The sequence below is a fragment of the Nyctereutes procyonoides genome, unplaced genomic scaffold, assembly GCF_905146905.1.
Source record: "Nyctereutes procyonoides isolate TBG_1078 unplaced genomic scaffold, NYPRO_anot_genome, whole genome shotgun sequence".
In the NCBI taxonomy this organism is placed as follows: Eukaryota; Metazoa; Chordata; class Mammalia; order Carnivora; family Canidae; genus Nyctereutes; species Nyctereutes procyonoides.
This window is the reverse complement of record NW_026575136.1, coordinates 14,026,418-14,045,800: the sequence shown is the minus strand read 5'-3', so window position 1 is coordinate 14,045,800 and position 19,383 is coordinate 14,026,418. Positions and strand designations below refer to the sequence as shown.

Below are 19,383 nucleotides of genomic sequence, written 5' to 3'. Positions count from 1 at the left end.
AATTTACTCAATAAAGGCCAATTTTGCTATACTACATAGATTTGGCCTGGAGTTTTAAATATCTGTTACTCTGTAAAACAGATGTTCTACGGAGGGAACGTTAGTATTTGGCAATCTAATTAAAAACTAATTTTTCTGTTGTACATAAGCACTTTAGTGCTCTTATGAAAATTATTTGTTTTTTTCCTTAATTCTCAACAGAGGAACAAAACCTTCAGTATACTATGAGTTAATATTGCAGTAAATATCAAATACACTGGCACTTTAGCTAAGGAAATCCAGAGCACATTCTCATCCTGATCTGTGTTTGGAGAGTCTTTCCTGTTTGACGTCTGTGGTCTCATCCTAGGGTCCCTCCAGGACAGATGAAAGGGCTGTCTTGACTGCTCTTGTTTTTTTCTGGATGCTTTCTTGTGTTGTACAGGTGTTGTACAAAGAAAACCTCGGGAAGGGGATTCCAATTCCCATCACTCCAGAGATGGAGCGAGTCAAACACAATCAAGAAAACTTTAGTTCGGTATTTAAAATTAAAAAAAAAAAATCCCTTTAACTATTTTTAAACCAAAAATTAATGGCTATATTTTAAATCTAATCAGCTTATCCCAATAAAAACTCTGACATGTCTTGTTCATGACCTAACGCTGCCATCTCCCCTGAATCCATTGCCCCACTTTGGTTAAACATTAATACCATTATTTGACTTATAAAAAAATAAGTTCAGTATTATATCCCAACCTTTAAAACCATAACCTTCCCAGTGTCTAAGGACCCACATTTATCCTGCTTTGGCAAATTTGATCTGAACATAAAGCTTCCAAAAATGTATTTAGCAAAGATTGGACTGTTGGCCCCACTTCCTATTCTAACCTTCTCTGTCCCTACTGGTATCTACACAGATATTTTGAAGTTGCTTTTTTGTAGCATCTTGTCATTGCTCTCCATATGCTTTAAAAATAATTCTTCCCAGTATGTTCACCCAAACTAAAAATTAAATACCTGGACTTCTTTTGAAAGCCAACAAAAGAAGGTTTGTGCACATGTATCTTTATACTATGTTTTTAAAAAAAATCAGATATCCTTATGTGGTTTATTAATAACATTTCCAAATCAAAAATAACTTCGTTGGTTCTCCTTTTGTCTCTCTTTTTATTTCTCTTCCTCTTAACAAACCGGCTGGGGGCACTAATCGTTGGTTCCCTTTCACCGCACACTCTGCAGAGATTAATCCAAACAACAAAAGTAACAAAATTTTCCTTTCCTGTCTCAGTTTTTGCTGCTCTTTCCTGCATTCCCTTACTTAATGTCTTTAGGCTCCTACAGGTTGGATCTAGAAGCTTCTGGTATCTCCCTTCCTCTAACCTCCTCTCTTTCCTCTTTGCCCTTCCTCCCCCCACTTCTCCACAAAAGGGGGAAAGTGGTTGATCCTTGTTTTTGTTCTGGATGCTCTCTTACCATACAGGTGCTTTACAAGGAGAACCTGGGGACAGGGATTCCAGTCTCCATCACTCCTGAGATGCAGAGAGTCAAACACAATCAAGAAAACCTTAGCTCGGTATTTTGGAAAGAAAGGGAAAAGCAGCTGCCACTTAACCTCATAATTAGATAACACTTGACACGTATTCCTCCTTAAAACCCACTCCCCAGCCTTTGTTTCTAATATACCTCACTTAGCAAAAGGACATACTTTTTATACTTTTACTACTATGGATTCGACTTTTTAAAACATTCATAACATTTAATTCTGTTATCCCATCTCGTATTTTTAAATATTTTTTTAAACCGCTTGTTTCTTAGTTTGCTTGGATAACAACAAAACCGAGTTCTAACAATCTCAAACCCCCCTGTCATTGGTGGGAGGCACGTGCTCACAGGAACGACAAAATGACATGAATGATGGACAGCCTTCCCCCAGCAGCTGAGGTCCTTGCTGCCCCGGAGCTCTGCTGCCAGTAGTCGGTTGGGGCGGCTGGTCGACCTGTAACTCCTGGCCCCCTGAACTCGACTGTGTCCTTTGGTAACAAGGAGGTTGAACTCACACTTAAAATCTTGCAACCAATGAAATGTTACTTATTTTTCTTTTTTCTGGATGCTTTCTCATCACGCAGGTGTTGTACAAAGAAAACATGGGCAAGGGAACCCCTTTACCTGTCACTCCAGAGATGGAGAGAGTCAAACACAATCAAGAAAATATTAGCTCGGTACTTTGGCAAGACAAGAAACAACTACTACTTTAATGACTTGAAATAATACTTATTAATCCTACTTTAAAAAAACAAATTTTGTGAATTTTGTTTATCCCATGTATCCTTCTATCCTAGAAGGCTACTCTTAACTTTAACTCTGTAATAACAAGATTGCTTTAATCAAGTTCTAATATCAGGAAGTAACAGATTTTTCCAATTTCGCTCAGCTCTCCCCAAACTCACTCTCTACCATCCTCAAGGTCTCTTTGTTTTACGTACTCATGAAATTGGGGGAGGGGCGTGGTCGATAGGAGAGCGCTCTCTGGAAAATTGGACTTGTGATCTTGTTTTGTTTTTGCACCTGTGACGTTAGGTTCTAATTTAACCTGTCAGATTTAGACAAAGAGACCTTGGGAAAAAATAACCCCTGATCCTCCAAGGATAATGACATTTCTATTCCATCTGATATTTAAAAATATATTTTTTTAAAAAAACCACTTGCCTTTTAGTTTGCTTGGATAACAAGAAAATCGAGTTCTAACAATCTTGAGTCCCAGGTGGTTGTTTAGAGGTACTGTGCTCTTGGAAATGGAAAAACTAAGATCCACCAGTTGTTTCAGAAAATTACCAATTAAGAAGGAAGCATCACTCAAACGGTTTTTGCTTTACCAATTTTAGTTTTTTGTGTTGTGTTTATCATAGTGTCTAACTGCTAACTGGTGAGCCGTTGGCCGCAAGCCTGCGCTCCGTGTATCCTAGGTTTCTTGCTGACCAGGGGGTTGGGGTCCCTGAAGGGGACCCCCCCCAGCCTCCCGGGAGAGCACTGCCTCGGACTCCCGGAGCACGTGCTACGCCCCACTGCCAGGTCCCGCTGGTGACGGGGGCCTTGCCGCTCAGGGACCCCCTTTAAGAAGCGCGGTGCCCCCGTGAAGGGCGCCGGGGCAGGCCCTGAGGTGCAGCATCCACGCTGCTGCCGGTATAGCGCTGAGAACTGCCCGGGGACGCTCTAGAGGGTCCAGGGGCCGCGCCCCGGTCTGGCCCGCCGCTCCCCTGGGGGGCGGCCCCTGCACCTCGGGTCCTGGCTGGGGGCCGCCTGCTGCCCGGAGCGCGGGGGTGGCCGTGACCCACCCCAGCCCGCACCCCGGGAGCCGCCCCCCCCCCTGCACCCTGCGGCGACCCCAGCCCGCCCCCGCCCCCCCACGCCCTGCAGTGACCCCAGACCCCCTTAGGATCCGCTGTCCCCCCCCAGGCCCTGCGGCGACCCCAGCACCCCCAGGAGCCGCCCCCAGCCCCGCTGCCACAGGCCCGAGCCCCGGAGCCCCGGAACAGCTGATCCGTCCCGTTTCGTCTTGCGGGCACTAATTTCTTCTTCTTTCTGGCTCCTCGGTGCCGCCGGCGGCGTAGGTTCTGTACCGGGAGCAGGTGGGGAAGGCGACCCCGACCCCCGTCACGCCGGAGATGCAGAGAGTCAAACGCAACCAGGAGAACATTAGCTCGGTATCGTGGCGGGGAGCGGGCGCGTGCGGCCCGGCCCCCGGCCCCCTGCCCCCCCCCCCCCACCGAGCCACGGGCCGACTGTCGCGGGCCCCTACCCCCGCCCCCACCCCCCCCACGGCCCCAGTACGCGCGGCCCCCGCCCGAGCCCCCGTCTCAGCCCGCACGTGGCCCCCGCAGGTGTCGTACCGAGAGCAGGTGGGGAAGGCGACCCCGACCCCCTTTACTCCCGAGATGGAGCGAGTCAAACGCAACCAGGAGAACTTTAGCTCGGTATCGTGGCGGGGAGCGGGAGCGGGCGCGTGCGGCCCGGCCCCCTGCCTCCCCCCCCCCACCGAGCCACGGGCCGACTGTCGCGGGCCCCCCCCCGCCCCCACCCCCCCCCACGGCCCCAGTACGCGCGGCGCCCGCCCGAGCCCCCGTCTCAGCCCGCACGTGGCCCCCGCAGGTGTCGTACCGAGAGCAGGTGGGGAAGGCGACCCCGACCCCCTTTACTCCCGAGATGGAGCGAGTCAAACGCAACCAGGAGAACTTTAGCTCGGTACCTGGGGAGGACGGGGGACCGCGGCGCCCGGGCGCCTGCCGACTGGCTGCGGCACTAACCTTTCGCAGTTGCCCCGAAACTGACTTTTTGGAAGCCCCTCTTTGCCCCTAAAACCAACCAGCCGACCCCAGCAGCTCCCACCGATTAATTCCTCATCCTGGGCTTTACACGGAACGTGCAACGTGCGGACGGCTTTCCTCCCGCTGTGATCTCCCCTCCCGGTGTGACCCCCAGTGTGACCCCCGTGCGCCCCCTCACCCGGTGTGACCCCCCCCACTCGTGCGACCTCCCGGTGTGACCCCGTGCCCCGGTGTGCCCCCCCTCCCCCACCGCTCGCTGACGCCGGCGCCCTCGGCCCCCAGGTGTGCTACCGGGAGAGCGTGAGGAAGGGCACGCCCACGGCCGTCACCCCAGAGATGGAGCGAGCTAAGCGCAACCAGGAGAACCTGAGCTCGGTACTGGGCGGCCGCCGCCTCGATCATGTCCGTCCCGCGTGGACGCGCCCTCGCCCCGGCGGGCAGGGGGGCCCGGGGGTCGCGGCCTGGCCCGTTAACACCTGCGCCTCTTGCTCGCCTGCAGGTGGACGCTGCGATTAACACAACCGGCCTTTAGGTGCCTGTGGCCGTACTAAGAAAGAACGCCTGCGGGCGTCCCGCGGCCCCGCTGGGGGGTGGGGGCGGGTCACAGCCCGTAACACCTGCCGATGTCCCGCAGCCCCGCGGGGGGGGGGGCGGCCGGTAACACCTGCCGATGTCACGCGGCCCCGCTGGGGGGGCGGGGGCGCCGCCCGGGTCACAGCCGTGGCCCGTTGACCCCTAAGCCGGGGCCCTGAAAGGCGTGCGGCCCGGGCTGGGTGTCGTCGGGGCTCCATGTTGGGGCCCACACTGCTCGGCGCCACCTGCACGTGGGCCTATGAAAACGGTCCCGAGTGGAGAAGGATGGTGGCCGTGGGACGCGGGCCGGCTCCGGGTGCGGGTCTCCCCCGAGGCCCGGGGCGCGCGGGCAGGGACGGTCCCCTCGGCGCGCGGATGCCAGGTGGCGCCGCCTGATGTCCTGGGGAAACCCAAGGCCATGACGACAACGGTCCCGGGCTCGGCCCGCACCTGCTGACGCCCCGCGCCCCCCGCAGGTGCTGTACACTGACGGCTTCCGCAGGCACATCCAGGGCAGGGCCGCGCACGTGCTGGACACCCCGGAGATGCGGCGCGTGCGCGAGACCCAGCGTAACGTGTCCACGGTGAGTGCGGGGGGACGGGGTGGGGAACGGGGGAGCCCCAGGCCCACGCACCGGCGCCCACGAACCGCGGCCCTGCAGGTGAAGTACCACGAGGACTTTGAGAAACACAAGGGCTGCTTCACGCCCGTGGTCACGGACCCCATCACGGAGCGGGTGAAGAAGAACACGCAGGACGTCAGCGACATCACCTACCGTGGCATCCGGAGGAGGGTGGTGGAGATGGAGCCGGGCCGCGGCGGCCAGGCCCAGGAGCCCGTCACAGGTGGGGGGCGGGGGGGTGCTCCGCACGACGGCCTCGGCCTGGGGCTCCCGGCACCACCACGCGCGCCTCCGCCCACCACGCGAGGACCAGGTGTCCCGCCCCCGGGGAACCCCCTGCCCCCGCCCCTGCCACCCGCCCCCGGGACCCTACCCCGCCACCCGCCCCCGCTACCCCCCAGCCCCCCCCACCCCCGCGCGCCCCCCGCCGGGGTCCGACCTGGGCGCCTGTCCCGCGCAGGCCTCCGCGTGTGGCGCACCAACCGCGGCTCCGTGTTCGATTACGACCCCGCGGAGGACAACATCCAGTCGCGGAGCTTGCACCTGCTCAACGGTAGGGACGGCTGCGGCGGGCCGGGGGCGACCAGGCTTGGCGGGGACCCTCGGGGCCGGACCCCGTCCTTGCTGGGCGCCGAGGCCGCGGAGGGGCCGCCGGGGTGTGGGGCCCCGTCGGTGCCGCCGCGTGCGAGGCCCCCCCGCCCCCGGGGAGGCCGGCCGCCAGCCGGGGAGGTTGCGGGGCCGCAGGGTGCCACCTCTCCGCCCCCCCGACACGCTGACGCCCCGGCGGCCCCCCTAGGGCAACGGCCTGCGGCCTCGGGCGCTCTGGGAGGCGGCAGCGGGGATGGGGGGGGCGCCCCGGGGGGGCGCCCCGCCCCGCCCCGCCCTGCTGCCAGGCCCCTCCAGGACCCTCCGGGGCCGCCGCGCTGTCTGCGGGAATCCACGTGCCCCGGACCCGGGTACCCGCAGGGCCCGCCGCGGCCACACCCCTGCCCCTGCTGTGTTCCCCCCCCCGCGCTGTCTCCCCCACCCCTGCTGTCTCCCCCACCCCTGCTGTCTTCCCCCCCACGCTGTCTTCGGCACCCCTGCTGTCTTCCCCGCCCCCCTCTGTCTTCCCCCGCTGTCTACCCGCCCCCCGCTGTCTACTCCCCACGCTGTCTTCCCCCCCACTGTCCCATCCTCCCCTCTACCCTCTCTGCTCCCCTCTCCTCTCCCACTCTCCCCCGCCAGCAGCCTTGGCCTCACCCCTGCCCTGCTACTCCCACTCCTGCAGCCTCATACCTGATCCCCCACTACCCCCACACGACCTCAGCCTCACCCCTTTACTCCGGGTCCCCCTCCCTGTGGCCTCCCCTCTGCCGCCTCACGCCCACACAAGGCTTCACCCCTACACGTAGCCTCACCACTCCCCCCCACTCGCCCATCTCTACCCCATCTCTTCCCTCCTCCCGCGGCCACGTCCTAATCCCCCTCTCCGCAAACCACGTCCTAACCGCCCCCCCGCGGTCTCTTATACACCTCGCGGTGCCCCCCCCCGCCCCCCGCGCAGCCTCCTCCCCTCCCCTCCTCGCGGTCTCCCTCTCCCCCCCAGCGGCCTTCCCCCCTCCCCCTCCGTCCACATCTTAAACCCTCCACCCGTCCTAAGGTCTCCCCCCCCCCGCCCCCCTCGCCACAGCATCCTAACCCCCCCGCCCGCCCCAACAGCCCAGGCGCAGCGCCGGAGCCGCGAGCACTCCCGGGCGGGCTCGGCCAGCGCGCTGAGCGGCGAGGACAAGTCGGAGCCCTCGGAGCCCGCCGACCCGCGCCTGTCCGCTTACAGCGACGGCATCGTCTTCACCGCCTCAGGTACCGCGGGGGCCACCCGCCCTCGGGGCTCGGGCTGCAGCAGCCGGTAGAGGCTGGGCAGCGGGCCTCACGGGGCTCCAGGCCTCCTGGGGAGGGGGGAGGCTTGGGCAGCAGGTGCAGGACCCCCCAGCAGGTGCGCCCCCCTCCACGGGCAGCAGGTGCAGCCCCCCCCCCCCGCGGGCAGCAGGTGCAGGCCACCCCACCCCCCACCCCCGCGGGCAGCAGGTGCAGGCCCCACCCCTCGCGGGCAGCAGGTGCAGGCCTGCCCCTTGCCAACCCTCCCCCACCCCAACAGCCTACAAGCACGCCAGGACCACGGAGCTGCCCCCGCAGCGGTCCTCCTCGGCGGCCACGCAGCAGACCACGCTCTCCTCCATCCCATCGCACCCCTCCACTGCCGGGGTAAGTGCAGCCCCGCCCCACCTGCTGTAGGCGTCACGTTTTTTAAAATTAAGATTTATTTATTCCTGAGAGACAGAAAGAGAGGCAGAGACCCAGGCAGAGGGAGAAGCAGGCTCCCTGCAGGGACCCGACCGGGGACTCGATCCCAGGACCCTGGGCCTCAGGCACACACTCAGCCTCTGAGCCTCCTGGGGGCCCCTCGGCACTCTTTTAATGCACCTATTACCAGGCGTATGAGAAACGCTTCATTCCCAAGCTCAAATTATTTAAACTAACAATCCCTTGGGGCTCACTGGTCCTACCCACTATCTTCAAGTATCTGCTGTTTGGAATCCTCGTTCAAGAGGATTACGCATGTGTCACACGTAAAACATGTCATCTTAGATCTCCTTAAATATAAGGGATATAAATATAGATAAATATAAAATAATACATATAAATAAGTCAGTCATTTTTACAGTTCACCAAACTACTTTAAAAACTCAGTTTAAAACCCTGGATTCATCTATATCACAAAAACTTAATTCTTTAGGGTTGAAATAAAAATATTTCTATTAACAAAAATATTTGTATGTAGAAAACTGTCTTTATGAAAGGACAAAGATCTAAGTAAGTATTAAGACCCATTATATTCCAGGAACAGAACCTTGTAGTCATTTCTCCTGAAATAAACCCATGAACCCATGATTTTGGCAACTCTAAAATCCTAGCATTCTGTGTATTAAAATTAACATTCTGTTTGACAGAGTGCATAAGCAGGGGGAGCAGCAGGGGGAGGGAGCAGCCGACTCCCCACAGAGCAGGGAGCCCGATGTCCCCGGCTGGGATCATAACCCCAGCCAAAGGCAGCCACTTAACCACATGAGCCCCTCCGCTCCCCTCCAGTGGATAACTATTAACCAAATAGGAGCAAAACATACTATAAAGCTGTTATCATTAAATATGGGTTTAGCATGGGACTAGATATGAGAATAGCTTACAAATCAGCAGGGGGAAACAGTAAAATTGTAAAATACTACAGAAAACTAGAGGCCACTTTTATAATATCGGGGACAACCAAGGCCTTCCTCAGCAAGTTCCAGAACCTAAGGATGTGAAAGAAAAGACCACATATCTGACCATAAAATTTTTTTAGAGATTTTGAGAGAAAAACACGAGCAAGCAGGAGCAGTGTGGAGGGACTTAACCCCAGGCCTCTGGACCAGAAGATTTTATTTATGACAGACACAGAGAGAGAGGTGAAGAAGCAGGCTCCATGCAGGGAGCCCGACCTGGGACTCTATCCTGACCTGGGACTCTATCCCGGGACTCTGGGGTCACGCCCTGGGCTGAAGGTGGTGTTAAACCACTGAGCCACCTGGGCGGCCCTAAACGTTTTTATAACAAAATGAAACCTATGAAACTGGGAGAAAATATCTGCATATATAACAAAAAGCCCTATCTAAAAGGCATAACACCCAAAAATTCATTGGCAAATTATTCCTTCTGGTCAAAATAAGATATGGAAGCAAACGAATAGACAACTTACAGCAAAAGAAATAGAAACATCCAACAAAAGTGTCCACCATGACTGCTAACTAGGAATATGCAAATTATAGTGTTAGAATCCTCTCATGGTAGTGAATTTTTTTTATTATTATTAAAATGAACATACCATTTGACCTACTATCTTCACCTTTAAAAGGTCTTTTCCTGGGAAACCCGGGTGGCTCAGGGGTTGAGCGGCTGTCTTCTGCCCAGGGCGTGACCCCGGGGTCCTGGGATCCCCGCAGGGAACCTGCTTCTCCCTCTGCCTGTGTCTCTGCCTCTCTCTCTCTGTCTCATGGATAAATAAATAAAATAACAAAAAGCTCTTTTCCTGAAATACTTGCCTAAAGACAAACATTAGGGGATTAGTGTAAAATAGTAACAATTAAATGTCCAGAGGTATAGAAATGGTTAATTTGTGATCTTACGATACAGAATTCTCTGCAGCAGCAAAAAATATTAAGACAGAAAAAAAAGAGACAGATCTGTATTTATATGGAATGACCCTGAAGTTATATTAAATGGAAAGAACAAGTCAGAGTATGAATCTCAGTAGTTAAGGGGAAACCTGTCTTTGATCATTTCAGAATGCCAGGAAAAAATACGTGGGTTACATCTCCAATTACTAACCAGTGCGGCTCCTATGAAGGAAATTTGGGCACTTTCAATTTTTGTTATTTTTATCTACAAGTAGTGTTACAAGAGCTGAATTACATTTTTTTTTAATTGTAAAACCACTTGAGCTCTACCTTTTTACCACATTTTTAAGTGTTCGATACATTCAGGCTTGTGTACAGATCGCCAGAGATCTCCAGAGCCCATTTGTCTTAACTGGAACTCCATGCTTACTGATTAGTAAAGTGCCCACTTTCCCTTCTTCTCTAGTTGGGGTTTTTTTGTTTAATGTGGAGGACAGCTTTTAGGAACTTTTACAACCAGCGTGCTTCCAAATTCCCAGTGAAAGAATATGTGCAGTATTGCTGTGGTCTTTCAAATTTTTATTCTTCAAAACAAAAAATTGACTTTTTCAAAAGGGAAGATAAGGCCACATACAAAGTTAGCACATTCCATTCTTTTTTTCATAGTCTTATGAACATATTAACATACTATTAAGTTCATTTGCAGTGTATGGGTCCACTGATTTTTATTTCATTTGGTTATTCAACTGCTACCGTCATCTAATTTTATAACATTTCATCACCCTAAAAAACCCCTTGTACCCATCAACGGTCCCCCCATCCCATCCTGAGGGATCCACTAATGCTCTTTGTCTGCATTTGCCTGTGCAATGTACTTCACATAAATTCAGTCACACAGTATGTGGTCTTCGGGGACGGGCTTCCTGTCCTCAACGCCGAGGTTCGCCTGCTTGTATCACGGCAGTAAACACTCCTTAGTACCAAGTGTTCCATCGTGTGGAAATACCACCCTGCCTTCCTTCATCAATTGATAGGCATTTGGCTCTTTTCCATTTTTTGACTGCCGTGAAGGATACCGGGAGTGTGGATGCACGAATTACCGTGTGGACATATGTTCTCGCGCCCCTTGGGGATGTAGGTAGGGCCGCAGTACCATAACTCTGCATCGAACAAGGGAGGAGCTTGCAAAAACTCTTTGCAAAGTGGCTGCACCATCTTACTTTCCCATCAGCAGCTTTTTTTTTTTTAATTTTTATTTATGATAGAGAGAGAGAGGCAGAGACAGGCAGAGGGAGAAGCAGGCTCCATGCACCGGGAGCCCGACGTGGGACTCGATCCTGGATCTCCAGGATCGCGCCCTGGGCCAAAGGGAGGTGCCAAACTGCTGCACCACCCAGGGATCCCCCATCAGCAGCTTTTCAAATTTCTCCACACCCTCCCCAGTATCGGCTCTGGGTCCTCGCTGATTCCTACCATTCTAGCGTGTTTGAAGTCGTAGTTCCTTGGGGTTTTCCCTGCTGACTAAAAACATGGGCTATTCGTACATCTCCTTTGTGGAGAATTCAGATCCTTCGCCTCCCTCCCGCCTTTTTTCAGTTTTGAATTGTAGGAGTTTTTATCTTCTGGATGTAATCCCTTACTGGATGTATGATTAGCAAATACTTGATCCTGTTTTGTGAGTAGTAGTGAGTAGTCTTTTTACTTTCCTGGTGGTGGTTGTACATTCTCTTTGTGTAACTTAGACCTTAAAATTAGGTGTTCAGGTTGATTGTTGCAAATCTAATCGTGTGTGTGTGTGTATACATATATTTTTTTTTACCTTTTTCCATCTTCACAAATAGAAGATCTTCCGTGCCATGTACGACTATATGGCTGCTGATGCAGATGAGGTGTCCTTCAGAGACGGAGACGCTATTGTAAACGTCCAAGCGATCGACGAGGGTTGGATGTATGGCACTGTGCAGAGGACGGGCAGGACCGGCATGCTGCCAGCCAACTACGTGGAAGCCATTTAAGCATTTGAGTATTGCACTGGTCTGCGGGACCTGCACATCCTGCAGTCAGGGTTTCAGTTCAGACTCCCCACCATTATTTCCTAAGTTCTCAAAGCTGCCCAATGGTTTTTCTGTGTCAATATGGTTAACAGTTGCACCATCCTTTAATTTGTTTCTATATGAACCTCAGTAATTCTCCAGTAAAACAAATCTTAATATCACTAATTGTCCAATTATTAAACTAGATCTACTTCATTATTTTCTGGATTTACACATATAACTTAAGAGACATTAAACCCATAGGTTCGTGATTCTTAAAACTGCCATTACTAAATTTTCCATATTGACTTAAAGTTTAATTATGGAATAGATATTTTAAAAGTTTATGCAATCTTTATTGCTGTATCAACCCAGAGTCTTTCTCCATTATGAAAATGTTTAACATTATTTTTTTTAAAACAAGGATTCTGAACATGTTAAACACAAAGAACAATGGCAGAAACACTCATCTTTTCCTTGCTCACTGAATGCTCATGCTTTTAATTCTATTCCTTCAGGTCTGAAGTTACAAAGGTGATAGTCAATAAAGTCTAGAATTCTGCAATAAACACCACTGATGTAGTAACTTATTTTTAATGGTTGTTTTGATCAACAAATCAATTTCAATAAAGCAAATCCATCAGTTTAGACTTTACTAAAAAAATTTAAATGTACCGTTAAAAATGTACACACGTGGCTTTCTCAGGACTATACTGTATTCAGCAAGCTTCCCTTATGGCTCAGCTGATAACATTTTAAAAACCACTGTGGGGTCAGCAGTGGACAGCTGGGAAAGGGATGGCACTGCACGCCCCATCCAAAGCACTGCCGCCACCTGGCAGTGGCCCAGCACCACTCCACAGACTCCTGCCCTGAGAGGGGAGGATAACACACACCCCGGCCCAGCTGTGTGGCCCCAGCAATGGACTCGGGGTAGACATCAGGTCTGACTGTAGGCCCCACACACCAATGAAAGCTTCTCAAAGGACAACACAGGGAAAGCCTAAGGCAGTTCCATACCCACTGCATCTCTGGCGAACACCTCATCTGACTCAACTCAAGCCCAAGGAGGCCCCAGACTGGCCCACTCAAGCCACAGGAATGAAACCCTGTCCACAAGTGGCAATGAAAGCTATTGCAGATGACTGGACTGAAGGCAAACGTGACTCTGCCACAAATCGGGGTACATGCAACACACACAGGCGATAGCCCCCTAGCCAGGTTTTGGTGAGCAGAGGATATTGAGCAGTAGGGCACCACAGGACCTCTTCTTCATAAGGCTACTACTTGCAAAAGCCAAGAGACATAGTTGACTCTCCTAACACACAGAAACAGATGCAGCGTTAGATAAAATGAAAAGTCAGAGGACCAAGTCCCAAATGAAAGACCAGGACAAATCACAGCAAGAGATCCAAAAAAAAAAAAAAAACAAAAACAAAAAAAACAAAACAAAACAAAACAAACAAACAAAAAAAAAAAAAACCAGAGCTAAGTAATACACCTGATAGAGGGTTTAAAGCAATAGTCAAGGATATTCTGGACTTGAGAAAAGACTTTGAGGACATTGGTGAGTTGTTCAACAAAGAAAACCATGGAAACCAATCAGAGATAAACTCAGTAGTTGAAATTAAAAATATAATGGAATAAATAGTAGACTTAGAGGAAGCAGAACAGATCAATGGCCTAGAGGACAGAGCAATGGAAAGCAATCAAGCCGAACAGGAGAGAATAAATAAATAATGAGAATAGACTAAGGAAAAACTAGGTGACACCATTAAGCCTAATAACATTTGCATTACATGGATCTCAGAAGAGAGAAAGGGGACAGGAAATTTATTTAAAGAAATTGCTGAAAATTCTCCAAATCTAAGAAAGGAAACAAATTTCAGATCCAGGAGCCACCAAAAAGTCCTCAACAATACCCAAGGAATTCCATATGAAGATGCACAGTAATTAAGATGGCAAAAGCACTGACAGAATTTAAAAAGCAGCAAAAGAAAACATTTACATACAAGGGAAACTCCATAAAGCTCCTGGTGTATTTTTCAGTTGGAACTCAAGTATCTATAAAGTCAGTCAAGGAATCCACAAAATAAGGCTGCAATGTATGACACTGAATACCCAAAACACTGTGGGTAAGGAGAGAAGAATGAGTTAAGACTTAAGCTATTGGCAACTTAACTTACTGCATATAGACTACTATATGCAAAAGATGCTGTGTATAATCTAATGGAACCACAAATCAAAAACCAGTAATACGCAAAAAAGAAGATGACAGGGACCCAACTATATCGCTAAAGAAAGCCAGCAAACCACGAAGAGAAAAATGAGAAGCAACAGAGAATGACAAAAACAACCATAAAACAACTAACAAAGTAGCAATCAGGACAGATCAATAATTAATCTGAATGTACATGGAGTAAATGCACCAATCAAAAGACATAAGGTGATGGATCGGATAAAAAGAAAGAAATACACCGCCTACAAGAGACTCATTTCAGATCTAAAGACACATGCAAGTGGCAAGTGAAGGAAACCATTTACATGCAGATGGCAGTAGAGGAAAGCTGAGATAGCAATACTTACATCAGATGAGAGAGATTAAAGACAGTAATGAGAGACAAAGGATACTATATAATCAAAGGAACGATCCAACAAGAAGACCTAACAACTGGGGGCACCTGGCTGGCTCAGTAGGAAGGGCATGATGACTTGATTTCAGGGTTGTGAGCTGGAGCACCACGTTGGGTGTAGAGATTAGACAAACATAATGATTATATTGCAAATTGGGAAGTACCCAAATATATAAAGCAGCTAACAGCAAACATAAAGGAAGTAACTGATAATAATACAATAATAATAGAGAACACCTCACACATCAATGGATAGATCATTAAAATAGAAAACCAACAAGGAAACAGTGGCTCTGAATGACACAATGGACCAGATGGCTCTAACAGGTCTATTCAGAACATCCCATCCTAAAATAGCAAAACACATTCTTTTCAACTGAACGTGGAACATTCTTCAATACAGATCACATATTAGGCCACAAAGTGAGTCAACAACTTCAAAACAATTAAAATCATAGTATGAAACTATGATACTTCCTATTATGACACTGTGACACTAGAAATTAACCATAAAAAATCTGGAAAAACAAATACATGGAGGTTGAATAATATGCTACTAGACAATGAATGGGTCAATCAAGAAATCAAAGACAAGGGACACCTGGGTGGCTCAGTGGTTGAGCATCTGCCTTGGTCTCTGGCCGTGATCCTGGGGTCCTGGGATCAAGTCCCACCTGCTTTTCCCTCTTTTTACGTCTCCGCCTCTCTCTGTGTCTCTCACGAATAAATAAAATCTTTAAAAAAAAAAAAAAAATCAGGGACACCTGGGTGTCAGCGGTTTAGCGCTGCCTTCAGCCCAGGGCGTGATACTGGAGTCCTGGGATTGAATCCTGCATCAGGCTCCCTGCATGGAGCCTGCTTCTCCCTCTGCCTATGTCTCTGCTTCTCTTTCTGTGTCTCTCATGAATAAATAAATAAAATCTAAAAAAAAAATGCAGAAATAAAGAGACAAAAGAAGATGAAAACAGGAGTCCACAATCTTTGAGACACTGCAAAAGCTATTCTAAGAGCCAAGTTTATAGCAATACAAGCTTAACTCACGAAGCAAGAAAAATACCAAACAGCCTAACCTTATACATAAAAGAGCTAGAAAAGAAAGAATAAAACCCAAAACCAGAAGAAACAATAAAGATTAGAGCAGAAATAAACAAAATAGAAATTAAGAAAACAATGAGAACAGATTATTTAATGTTAGCAAACGGAATCTAACAATACACTGAAAAAATCATCCACCATGATCAAGTGGATTTATGGAATACAAGGGTAGCTCAATATTCACAAATCAGTCACCATGACATAGTACATCAACAAAGGAAAGGATAAACACCACATGCTCATTTCATCAGATGCAGAAAAATCATCTGACAAAGTACATCATCATTCATGATGAAAACAACAAAGTAGGTTTAGGGGAAACAGACTCAATAAAGACCGTATATGAAAAAACCCACAGCTAACATCCTATTCACTGGTGAAAACCTGAGAACATTTCCCCAATGGTCAAGAACAAGCCAAAGATGTCCACTCCCGCCACCTTCACTCAACACAGTATTGCAAGTCCTAACTACAGCAATCAAAGAAGAAAAAGAAAAGTCATCCAAATTGGTAAGGAAGAACTACAACGTTCACTATTTGTAGATGACGATACTATACATAGAAAACCCTAAAGACTCCACCCAAAACCTATTAGAACTGATAAATGAATTCGGTAAGGCCTCAGGATACAAATATACAAATTTCTGTTGCATTTCTATACGCTCATAATGAAACAACAGAAAGAGAAATTAAGGAAACAATCCCAAAATCGTTTTGCAGTTGCACCAAAAATAATACCAAGGAATAAACTTCACCAAAGAAGTGAGAGACCTGATGTCTAAAAAGTACAGAATGCTGAGGAGGAACCTGAAGAGGACACCAGCAAATCCAAAGATCTGCCACGTGCATGGATTGGGGGAACAAATATCGTTAAAATGTCCTTATTATCCAAAGCAGTCTACAGATTTAGCGCAGTCCCTATCAAAATCCCAACAGCATTTTGCACACAAGTAGAATCATCTTAAAACTTGTGTGGAACCACGAAACACCCCGAATGGCCAAAGCAATCTTGAAAGAGACAACAACTGAACGTATCACAATCCTCAATAACAAGATATGCTACAAAGCTGTAGGAATCCAAACGGTACAGTGCTGGCGCAGAAGCGGACGCTTGGATCAATGGACCGGGACAGGAAGCCCAGAAACACACTCAGGATTGTACAATTAATCTTTCACGAAAGAGGCAAAGACTATGCAGTGAGAGAGCGTCTCTGTAACCAATGGTGTGGGGAAACCTGGACAGTTACATGCAAAGGAACCAAAGTGGACCGCTCTCTTACGTCACACACAAAGATAAACCCCAAGTGGATTCAGGACCTAAATGGGAGACCTGAAACCGTAAAAATCCTAGAAGAGAGCACAGGCAGTAATACCGGACACTGACTAGAACAACATTTTTTTTTTCATAGCAGGATTTTTCTAGATAGGTCTCCTAAGGCAAGGGACACAAAAGCAAAAAGAAACTATTGAAACTACTTCAAAATAAAAAGCTTCTGCACAGCAAAGGAAATAACAAAACTAAAAGACAACCTACTGAGTGGGAAAAGATATTTGCAAGTGACCCGATACAGTGTCAGCATCCAAAGTATATAAAGAACTTAATGCAATTCAACACCAAAAAACAATCTAAATAAAAACGGGCAGACACACAATGAACAGACATTTCTTCAAGACAAATACGTGGCCGACACGAGAAAATGCTCAACCTCAGGGATCACCACAGATCAGGGAAATGCAAATCAAAACTACAGTGAGGTAGATATGCCTCACACCTGTCAGAATAACTTAAAAAAACAAAAAACAAAAAAACAACCCACAAGAAACAAAGCATTGGCAAGGATGTGGAAAAGGAACCTTGATGCACTGCTGGTGGGAATACAAACTGGTGCGACCACTATAGAAAACAGGATGGAGGGTCCTCAAAAAAATAAAAAATGGAACTATCCCGTGACCTGTAATCACACCCAAATATGAGAACACTAGTTTGAAGAGGCACATGCACTGTTCTGTCAGTGCAGTACTATTTACAAGAGCTGCGGTGTGGGGGTGCCCAGCGTCCACCCATCGAGAAGCGGACAAACCCGCGGTATATGAACTGTGGAGGTTACTCGGCCACAGGAAAGGATGGAGCCAGACCATCTGCAAAATGGATGGAGCTAGAGGACAGGACGCTACGCGAGGTAAGTCCGAGAAAGATAAATACCATGACATTACTCCTACGTGGGATTTAAGAAACAAAGATAAAAGGGGACAAATTAAAAAAAAAAAGCCAGACCTAACTACTGAGAACAAACTATTGGATACCGGAATGGAGGGTAGTCGGGGGTGGGGGGTGTGTGTGTGAAAAAAGTAAAGGGGCTCGTGTACATTTACCGTGATGAGCACCAACATCCACAGTTGTTCCATCACTGTACACCTGGAACTAACCCTCCAAGTTAACTATGCTGGAATTAAAAGGGAAAAAAAAGATAAAAATTGCATATAATCATTTTCAACACCAATTTATTATTTGCCCGCTTAATAGTGCAGTGTGCTTCCCTGGTCACAGTGCATGGCGTTGGGGGAGCCCCGTGGGGATGGGAGCCAGGAAGCAAGGCCATGGAATACGGGGAAGCTTTACCCAGAGGAGCCACACTGGCTCCACCGGGGAGACGGGAGCTGAGGGGCTGAGCGCACATAAGGAAGCAGGCGGTTGTGGCCTCCCCAAGTACACAGGCTCAAGTGCTGACTGAAATTTGGAAACAGGCTGTAAATTCACTACCGCGAAACTAAAACTTGTGATAAAAAAAAAAAAAATAGTTATGGGATCAGACTCCTGACCTCAGGGACTCTTTCTAATCTGCAGCCGGTGGGCTGACAGCTCATGACCAAGGCCGTCAGACTGCTGTCCTCAAGGGTTCTTTTTTTAAGATTTTATGTTTTTATTGGTGAGACACACGGAGAGAGGCAGAGGCCCAGGCCGGAGGGAGAGGCAGGCTCCACGCGGGGAGGCCGACGCGGGACTCGATCCCGGGTCCCCGGGGTCACACCCTGGGCCGCAGGCCGACGCCCGACCGCCGAGCCCCCTCGCGGGTCTCTTCCGAGGAGGCTCCCGGCAGACCCGGTGCACGCAGGCCGAGCCCACTGGTGTCTTGTGAAACCTAGTGGCCCCGGGAGGGCCCGCGGCGTCGCCTGCACGTGCTGGAGGTGCCGAGCGGCCCCGCCCCATCCTCACTCTTGGTTTAAAGCGGGTTAAATCCCGGGTTAGGCGCAGCAGTGCCCTTTGTGCGCTATTTTTCCGACTTTAGGGACTGGGTTTACGCAGTTGCAATAAATGTTTTAAGATTTCCGATGCACTTTTTAAGGTTGCCAAAGCATACTTTGCGGTTGCTGTTACAGACAGACACAGGTTTTTATCTGACTTTAGGGCTTTTAGTTAAAGGCTTGGACGTTTTCATACGGAGACGACAAAGTCCCATGCCGCGTCCCGTCCCCTGTCGCCTCCCGAGAGCTCGCGTCGCGGCCGCCCTGCTTCCGCCGGCCCGACCAGCGCCCTCCTCCCACTGCCTTACGGCGAGTCCTGTTAATCGCGTCTTAAAACGATCACAACTGAGACCGTTAACACCTGGACAGCCCGGGTCCAGGGCTCCCAGTGTGCGGCTCGCGCGCCTCTCAGGGCTGCCGCTTGGGGCCCATTTCTGCGAATTCAGCGATACGAGGGGGTCCTTCGTGCAGACGCGCCACACACTCGCCTGCGGCCGCCGAGCCCGGGGCGCCGGCTGCCCGCGCCGCCCCGCGCCCGCACCCGCGCCCGCACCCGCGCGGGTCCACGACGGGGTGAAGGGGCGAGTGGCCCACACCCGCGCGCCCGGGGCTCCGCCGCGGCGCCGCCCGCCTCAGCCTCCCCGCGCCCCGGGCCCCCGCGAGCCCCGCCCGAGCCCCGCCCCCCACCCACA

The 19,383-nt window shown here is 50.2% G+C and overlaps 1 protein-coding gene across 21 annotated transcripts in view; it reads left to right on the top strand.

The window, feature by feature from the left end:
* Positions 1-12,294, top strand: part of LOC129495594 (nebulin-like) — a 201,565-nt gene extending 189,271 nt beyond the window's left edge. For 8 of the 21 annotated variants that reach the window (XM_055303241.1, XM_055303247.1, XM_055303246.1 and 5 more), the window contains 13 exons: positions 425-517; positions 1,460-1,552; positions 2,106-2,198; positions 3,588-3,680; positions 3,858-3,950; positions 4,126-4,218; positions 4,584-4,676; positions 5,351-5,458; positions 5,537-5,720; positions 5,958-6,050; positions 7,199-7,339; positions 7,635-7,741; positions 11,529-12,294. In XM_055303241.1, the coding sequence (XP_055159216.1) occupies positions 425-517; positions 1,460-1,552; positions 2,106-2,198; positions 3,588-3,680; positions 3,858-3,950; positions 4,126-4,218; positions 4,584-4,676; positions 5,351-5,458; positions 5,537-5,720; positions 5,958-6,050; positions 7,199-7,339; positions 7,635-7,741; positions 11,529-11,702 (1,458 nt within the window). In that variant the 3' untranslated portion in view covers positions 11,703-12,294. The remainder of the gene's footprint in view (positions 1-424; positions 518-1,459; positions 1,553-2,105; positions 2,199-3,587; positions 3,681-3,857; positions 3,951-4,125; positions 4,219-4,583; positions 4,677-5,350; positions 5,459-5,536; positions 5,721-5,957; positions 6,051-7,198; positions 7,340-7,634; positions 7,742-11,528) is intronic. The other 13 variants (XM_055303258.1, XM_055303257.1, XM_055303256.1 and 10 more) reach the window with 5 other exon arrangements.
* The last annotated feature ends 7,089 nt before the right edge of the window (positions 12,295-19,383 follow it).